This window comes from Chlorocebus sabaeus, chromosome 7 (genome assembly GCF_047675955.1).
Source record: "Chlorocebus sabaeus isolate Y175 chromosome 7, mChlSab1.0.hap1, whole genome shotgun sequence".
Classification (NCBI taxonomy): Eukaryota; Metazoa; Chordata; class Mammalia; order Primates; family Cercopithecidae; genus Chlorocebus; species Chlorocebus sabaeus.
Genome location: NC_132910.1, coordinates 52017452 through 52026731, shown reverse-complemented (window position 1 = coordinate 52026731; position 9280 = coordinate 52017452). Strand labels below are relative to the sequence as shown.

At 35.0% G+C, this 9280-nt stretch overlaps 1 protein-coding gene across 2 annotated transcripts in view; it reads left to right on the top strand.

Moving 5' to 3' along the window:
• Positions 1–204: 204 nt before the first annotated feature.
• EMCN (endomucin) overlaps positions 205–9280 on the top strand; it is a 115842-nt gene continuing 106766 nt past the window's right edge. The window contains exon 1 of one of the 2 annotated variants that reach the window (XM_073017513.1): positions 205–447. In XM_073017513.1, coding sequence (XP_072873614.1) covers positions 381–447 — 67 coding nt within the window. In that variant the 5' untranslated portion in view covers positions 205–380. The remainder of the gene's footprint in view (positions 448–9280) is intronic. The other variant, XM_007999391.3, reaches the window with a different exon arrangement.

Sequence of the window (9280 nt, the reverse complement as noted above, 5' to 3'; positions counted from 1 at the left end):
AACAAAAGTTAGAAGGCGCTATGATCCATTCTCAAGAAGGATCTGTTTCTGTTAAAAACCAGTCCCGACCTTTCTGTTGAAGAAGAACAAAATAACGTAGTAACAAAAACACAAGTAGCTGCCAAAGGAAGAGAGAGAGAAAAAAAAAGAGTTCCTGTAAGGGACTGAAACAATAAATCTCCTCTCTGCTGAACTCCCAAAGGGAGTGTGTGTATTTCCTCCAGTTCTTTATCAGAGCCCCCAAAATAAGTAGGAATGGGCAGTGGCTATTCACATTCAGTACACCTTTTCCATTTGCTAATAAGGCCCTGCCAGGCTGGGAGGGAATTGTCCCTGCCTGCCTCTGGAGAGAGAAGCCATTGACACCATCTACGGGCACCATGGAACTGCTTCAAGTGACCATTCTTTTTCTTCTGCCCAGTATTTGCAGCAGTGAAAACAGAACAGGTATTTTTGTCTCCTATTCCTCTGGTGGTACGGATTGGAAATCACTTAGTAGGTGACTCAGCCTCAGTTTACTTTCAGGGATCTTCCCCTGACACTTAGATGCAGCAATTCCTTTGATGAGTTGAGTGTTTGGATATCGACTTGGAGTGCATGGAGAAGGCTTGAGAGAGACAGTATTTGTTTCTACCGAAGGGAAATATTTGCGGGTACAGCAGCCTGAAAGCATGTTTGATGAAATCACAAGGTACTGGAAATATAAAATGGCCTCTTTAGAGTATAAAAATCTAGGAATAGAATGCTGGTTAAAAATGTACTCTCTCTCAAAAATGTATTCTTTTCAGACACAGCTCAGAAATAATAAGATTGGCATGTGTGGGTGAAAGGCTGTAATCGGAGATACTGTATTGCAGATGTTAGCCTGCATTTTTCCCAACTATTTTTTCAGCTCTGATATATTGAGAAGTTGGATAAAGCTGCCTAGGGAAGTGAATCTTAATATTTTGGGGTAGAGTGAAGAGAGAGAGATTCATTTGATTACAGTCTATAGACTTTTGCTGAAGAAATATGCACATATCTAAACATATACATACGTTTTGCATAATATTTCAGGAATTTATAAACATAAAAATCCTACCTATTGACGTCTGGTTAAGAAACTCAGATAAAAAATAGGTATGCATCTTCATAAGCCTTGAGTATATTAATGGACAACATCGAGAATGATTTACATTTGACTTTTAACCCTTCCTGAGTGACTGAAAATAAAGTTAAATTTAATCAATATTTATTACATTCCTACCCTGTACTGGAAGGAATATAAAAACAAGTAAGATGTCCTTGCCCACAGTGGTAAATGTACTATTGGGAGAAATAAGCATGTGATTTTAATACAAAATAGATTTAATAAATATGAAAATCAAAGTACAAACTACCGTAAAATAACACAATTGCGAAAGACTGATTCAGACTCTGAGGGATCTTAGGGAAAAAAAAGCAAAAACATTGATTTCTAATTTTATTTTGCTCATTCTCAATTTAAAAGAATACTGGCTACAAAATTCTAATTTACAGTGATAATGTCGGAAGAAAATAAGTACGTCCCTCCCTGAACAATTTTGATTTTATCAGTCATTTCTACGTAAATATCTGTAAATTTAGTACAAATTCAAAAACACTTCAAATTCACATACATTTGCTCACCATGCATGTTGGAGTTTCTGGGGTTAAGTTGCAGCAGGTATCAAGGCCAGAAAATTCAACTTAGAAGAGTTACTGGAATTGAATTTTTTAAAACAAAGAATATTTATGTGGTGCCACAGAAATCATCGCACTAGCTTATAAGTAACTTCAGTCTGCTTGGGGAAGATTGATAGGAATCTCGATGCCATGGAAATTATTGCTCACAATTAGATGTGTCAGATTAGTATAAAGTCTGAAAGTCTGGCTTAGGCTGCTCGCTGCTCCAGGTCTGCAAGCATCGACGAGTACAGTACTTTGCCGGCATTGTTAAACTCTGAATAGATCATTCACCCTTCCGAAAGTATAGCGGAATAGCATCAATAGAAGTAGCCTGCAATACCTGACCTTGAGAAAGACATGAAGGTGAAGGACAACCCAGAGATGACCTGGCAAGTTTTTCCGTTATGGTCATTTCGGGAAAATACAAACCTCCTATTGCCTACTGGTAATGAGCCTAACCTGTTAACAGTGTCTTCTTTCTAATGAACTGTTAACCCCTTTAGGATAATTTCCCATTTGAGCAGAGACAATAGTTACATAATAACTATCTCCTTCAAGTCAGCTAACAAGTCTACTTGTTAACTGAAGGCTAGTATTTGTAAACAAACAAACAAACGAACAAACCAAACCAAACCTACTCCATTTGTCTTAGAAGAGGAGGCTATAGCTCAAGAGTATAAATTGGCCATCTGAGTGGAGCATGAAAGGACTAAAAGATAGTTTCCCATCTATGTGTATGATTTTGTTGTACCTGGTTCTGTGTTTTTTGTTTTGTTTTGTTTTGTTTTTTTGCAGATTGGATACAGGAAATAAAGCATTTCCTAAGCTGATTGAGTACATTTTTCTTTCCTTAACTCCCAGTTCCAGATACACATTGATTTCAGAGTTTTATATGTTCCTCAAACTTAGGAATGATTAACATATTTCATCAGCAAAGTCGATTCTTGGGGGCGAGGAGGGAGGCATTTCATCTGCTTTAAATTCACAAGCTGTCAAGCAGATCCATGCTTTTTTGCATAGTAATTTATTCCTACATAACGATCTTTTAGATAAATTGACTACTTTTCTTTTCTTCTGATGTTTTTGTCAGATTTAACTAAATACAATATAGTTTTTTTGTGCTGTTTGTGAAAATCAAGGGAATCTTTCTACATCACAGTCAGTGAGTGACTTTTTATTACTTGGTTGGTGGTATAATATTTTTCAGTCTCCAATTTGGAAAGCTGTTCTATTGAAATATGTGTGGGAGATTTCTGAAAGGGAACTGCCATTCTTTCTTAAGGTTTTCTAAATTGTATTTAAAACTGAACAGACCCCTACAGTGGCTTTTAAATCTAGATGTATGGATGAGCTTTTGACTGTCAGGACTGAGAGAAGTTAATGAAGAGAGATTCCTCCAAGAAGAAGAAAACAATATGTGTTTACTCATCAAGTGCCACTTGCTTTTTGAAATTTACCTTAACTTGGGAAATATTAAAATGTTGTAGGCATTCTCAGACAGGGACAAACACCATTTTCTTTATTGGTATATGAAGAAGGATTTAATTGCTTGGAGAAATTCATTTGTTAGTGATTGAACATTCAATTTCATGAAAAAGAAAGATTAAACACACTATTGGCAGACTCCATGCTAAATATTATAGGTTTATAGAACTTAATAAAACTTAGCCCTCACCGTAGAAGTAGGGGAGAGAGGAAGATGAGGGAAGTTATTATAAGTTTGATTATATTGTAGGCTTTAAGAGGTAAATAAAGAATGACAGAAAATTTACAACTAGCCTGGTTTTGGATATAAGGACATCCAAAAAGGCCACATATAAAAGTGGAAATTCTTATAAGCTTTGAAGCTTGAAAATCAAGAGATTCTAGACGAATGGAATTTATTGAGTAGATACATTGAAACATTGGTATATTCTAGTCTAGAAATGTAAAGAGGTCACAATTTGGGAATAGTTAAGTACTGAGAAATAAGGTTGGAAATATAGCCTCAGGAGATGTTGAATACTAGGATGAGAAATATTGACTCATATAGTTAATTAGTTTGAGTCTGTAAATGTGTTTGAGTATGGGAATTATATGATCATGGCTATAAAATGGGAAGATTAATCTGTCAGCAGAATACAGATTAGACTACTGGAGTCAAGAGAAATCAAAGATAGGGAAACTAGTTCAAATGTCATTGACAGTCTCAAAGTGTGTCAATAAAACAAAAAGAAGGGTCTAGAAAGAGCTTTAAGGAAGTAGAAAGTGTGTGAGTTGACATATCATTGACTGGCAATGAAGGATAATGTGACTGAAATGCAGAGACAGAGTTTTTTTAATACCAGAAATAGGAAAATGGCTTGGGAGCAGAGATTAGGAAAGATATGAGGATACAGTTTAGTGAGAAAAATGATGTTGGGTTTTGGACATGGTGATTTTGAAATCCTGATATTCATGTAGAGATGTTCAATGGTAAATTAAAAGTGTCTGATGCATAGTTGGAATGCCCCGGAGCCAGAGGTGATGTTGAGAGGTGAATGTTCTTTAGTCCTGAATACAAATATTTCTTAATCTTGCCCATTGTAACATTAATAACAGAGAGAAGCAATATGTCTTTCTTTGGATGCCCATATATCTAACTCTCTTAAGGCACTTATTTCCAATTCTGTCACAGTTATTTGTACGAATGTCTTATTTATCTACTAGACTAAAAGCACCTTGAAAGTAAGGGCTATATTTGTTACAGATTGCTCAGCAACAGTTCTGAACACATAATAAGGACACAGTTATCTGAATGAATGGATAATTGAATGAAATAGTTGCCTTCTTATTATTTTCATATTTTAATTTCTTCCTATGACAACCACCTAACAGTTTACTACCTTGTCCTTATGAAAAAGTTATGGATGAGTATAAATCAGAGAACATAATATAGAAAAAAGTCAATTATTTTGATTTCAGTTATGAAAGTGAGCACCAAATATAAGGGAAAAGGATTCTTATCAAAGGTTAGCCAGCTCTCAAACTATAACCACTATGGGGAGGAATCTAAACAGAACCAGCTCTACTTCTTTTTGGGTATCAAATACTCAATGTAATACACTCCTATAGTTAAAAGTATTCAAGGAGATACCGTATTCTCAATCAACTTCTCAAAAATACAAAATGGCTTTTTTAGAAGCGAAGTTTACAAAAATAAAAGTTGGAAGAAAGTTAAAAAAAAATACCATACATCTTTATTTGTCATTATAGGTAAGGTGAGTTGCTTCAGAGTAGATAATTTTGCTAAGTACTTCCATTGAGCTTAATCCACACCAGTATCTCTTACCTGAAATGGGTAGTCTATTGTAGGAAGACTGAACCAATATAAAACAAATCCAAATGGAAAAGTATTTAGTCTGCAAACCATTTCTTTACATTCTTTCTTCACTGCTGATTTTTAATAATCCCCACCTAAAAGTAGAAGTGATCATTCTAGAACTCCTACTTTCAAAAGATGTGTACAGTTGTCAGAAACAAATTATCTGGCAATTTTATCTTGAAGATTGTAGTTACCCAGAAAACTAAGAAAAAATGAATATTTAAGGGTTTCATAAAGCTTTGAATTTACTAGACAACTGCCCATCCTTTCCTTTTCATTGGTGAAGTTACATTCCAAGCTGCAGTTAAATATTTTAACTTGTGAATAATTATCTAATTATCTAATTCAAGTTACTCACATTCTTTTTTTCTTAGTAATCACCTTCCAACTTCCTCTTTGTCTTTAAGAACAATATGAGATGCACGTTTCTAAACACTGAATGTCAGAGTTGGAATTTTTTCTTTTTTTGAGATGGAGTTTTGCTCTTGTTGCCCATGCTGGAGTGCAACGGTGTGATATTGGCTCACTGCAACTTCTGGCTCCTGGGTTCAAGAGATTTTCCTGCCTCAGTCTCCCAAGTAGCTGGGATTACAGGCACCCACCACTATGCCCGGCTAAATTTTTTTATTTTTAGTAGAGACAGGGTTTCACCATGCTGGCCAGGCTGGTTGCGAACTCCTGACCCAGCCTTGGTCTCCCAAAGTGCTGGGATTACAGGCATGAGCCATCACGCCCAGTTCAGAGTAGGAATTTAAGTAACTTTCAATTCCTGTGTACTGAATCCTTTCTAGATACTGAATTCCTATCCATTATAGATCTGTTAGGTTAGGCTAATAGTACCTTTTGGCTGATTGAAGAAGCTCTCTCAGTTAGCAAACAAGATCCTTTTTGTACTGTTGCACACAATGGGAAACAGTGGTGTCAATTACATCTAGAAAGGGCAGTATATGGTTCCCAAATTTGGGGCAACCATAAGAAAAATAGATTTTTAAAACTTGAATAGAGGTTTCATATCCTGTAGAATGATATATATGGAGATAATCATACTTAGTCCCAAAGTAGAAGAAGTCACCCTATGAGCATTAGATTCCTGTTGTGTCTTTCCCTACATCTTCTCCGGCCATGTTTACTCCAGTTATTGCTATGGCAACCCGCTACGCACAGGGGTAACCTGACAGCTGCTTGCCTTACTTTAACGCATGTATCCTGCTTTCTTTCTGGTGCTATTCTGATATAAAGGTGCGTTTCAGAATCTGGGATTATCAAATGCCTGAACTAGAAGTGCAGGAGCATTAGCATTCTTTGAGACAGCTCCTGACAAAAGATGGAATGGAGCCACTGAATACATAAATGCTTTTCTCTTATATTCCTGCTCCAGTTTCATTGTTTTAGTCCTTTATTCCTCTTCCTGAGATAAATTTTTTTTTTTATAAACTGTCTGAACAGAAGCCCTTGTTTCAGCTCTGCTATTTAGGAAAATCCAGGATTTATTATATTTCTTGATGAGAACATTTTAGTTTAGATGGTAGTGTATATCTAACTAAAGATTAGTTTCAGTTTCTCTGACACTCTAATTAATATGTACTACCCTTCTTCTTTTTCATTTCCAAAAAATGAAATATCTTTGATCAATCTTTTGTTAAATAAGCTTAACAATATTCTAAACAGATTCCGTTCTAAGGCAATTATTTGCCTGTTTGCAGTAATGAATTATACTGTGAGGTTAGTAGTAAAAAATGTTGATGTCATTGATTTTATTCTTTCTGTGCTTTTCATCTGAAATGTGAACTGTTTTCTTAAATCCGTTGAATCAGTCATACTCTAGCTGAGACCCGTATGGGTTGTGTCAAAGACCAGAGAATGGAGATCACAGTTGGGAATGGTCCAAGTTAACCCAAAGAAGTATTGTCACAACATTTACTAGCATCCACCATTTATTGTGCCAGGCGCTTTACACACATTACTTTCATCACAAATTTCAAGGCCAGTTTTATCCCATCTTACTGATTAAGAAACAGATGCTCGGAAACAGTATAAAGTTACACAAGGGTGGTGTGGCTTAAAATCAAAGCAAGAACTGTTGCCCTTCAGCTACCTTCTGATGTAGTGACACTTCAGTAAATTGAGTTTTCTGAAAACGAATAAGGATAAAGACTTGCCGCTCGAGTAATTTAGAAGTCACTACTGCGCCTCACAGCAACTTCAGCCTTCTAAACTGACAACTAAGACTATAATGCCATAAATGAATTTTTACTTAGCAATGATGTTTTCTTAATATCCTGGATTCAATTAATTCTTAGGCGATGGGTTGGAAGCAGTTGTAGGCATTTGCCTACCAGTCATTGTTATCCTGGTTGAAAAAAACATGTACTTGGCTATAAATGTCAGTGAAGCTAACATAGGACTTGGAAAAGAAGGAAAGAAACAAAGAGGAAATAGCTATCAGTGAATTAATCATTTGGTGTCACATTTATAATTCTTCTGGAGACAGATTGTCTGAGTTCAAGTTCCAGCTCTGTCACTTACTAACTGTATAAACTTGGACAAGTTTCTCAACTTTTGGTTTCCTCAGCTGTAAAATGGAGATGATTGCCTTATGTGATTCTTGCAATATCTCTACAAGGAATTACCTCATAGGGATATTGGAAGAATTACACAAGGTAATATGCAGAAAGCACCCAAAATAGTGTCTGATATGAGACAAATGTTATATAAAGTTTTGCTGAGTTTTGGAACTCATATCCCGCACTGTAGATAAAATATTTTATTTCTAAGTTGATTCCAATCCAGAAGCAGAAAATATTTAAACAATTATAATGTTAATTCTCACAAAGTGAAAAATGAGCATCTGAAAATTTTTCACAATCGAACTGATGTAAGATACTAGTAAGATGACTGCCAAGTAATATTTTAATCACAATATATGCAGGCACAATTTTATACATTATATACAAACAGGTGTATTTTCTCAAATACTTTTCAGATTTGTGTTATTTAACTTCATCTGTAAACTAATCACTCAAATTAATAAGCAAAATTGTGTTTGTATTTAATGAAAATTCTAACGTTTTAGTCCGAAAATAGTCAACATCCTCAAATATTGTTACTACTCTCATAAAGTATTGAATGTAGATTAATCTGAGAGCTTAAATAAGTTAGTGGAAGGAAACACGGTCTTAATGTGAAAACTTTAAGTTTGAGTCTAGCTTCTAAGTATGCTCAAATTGACCCAGACATTAAATCTTTCTTAATCTCAGTTTCTACATGTAAAAAATGGGAAGAAAGATACATGTTGACATGGTATTGGTGTTACATGACAATGGCAATACCCATTTTAGATACCGTGCATTGTCATAAATTACTAAAACATTAGCTATTATTGTATAAGTTAACATTAACTCACAGAATCAAGAGAGAAATAGGAAACCATTCCATAAATTTCAGAACTTTCCCTTACTAGTTGGGTCTTTAACTACCATTGTATCGTTTCTATTTTAGCCATAATACCTTTACATAATTATTATGGCTGTTCACATCCAAATGGCCATGTGTTGAAATAATGCTTCAGTTATAAAAATCACACACACAAAACATGGAAAACCATTTGTGTCACACATTGAATTTATTTTTAACTGAAGTGGGAAAAGAAATACTTTTTTGTGGTATGAACTGCGAAATCGCCCTCCTAGGGTGTTCAGCAAGTGTGAGAACATAAACGTTGAGTTCTTGGGCACTCTCCCCGGGATACAAAGGCCACTCCTACATTGATCAGCTCAAAGCCATTGTGACAACTCTAAACAACCACGAGACTTCCCCAATTATCTCTCTCTGCAAACCCAATTTTTAGAAGTGGGACTCACCTTTTTTTTAAATGCACAGAGTAAACTAACTTAAAGATTCATTAAGTAATTGCATTATTGGGATTAGAATAATTAAATCATGTGATCAATGAACTTTTTATTTTTTCTCTTTCCTTTTCATTTTTTGACAGCCTCATTTGTTGGGTACAGGATTTTTTATCAATTAAAGTTTAAAATTCTAATGGTTTACAAAGGAGAAGAAAAAATCATTTAAACATCTATTATTAGGTTTTGTTACAACTTAACTGTATATAGGAAGCAAGGACAATTTCTAAGTGATTATTTTTGTGTGTGTTTCCCAAGACCTATTTTTGGGCACATAGGTGATATTTAGTAGCTAGCCCTTGCTTTAATTTGGAGAATTCTATTTTTTCAAAAGTCAGCAGAGTTG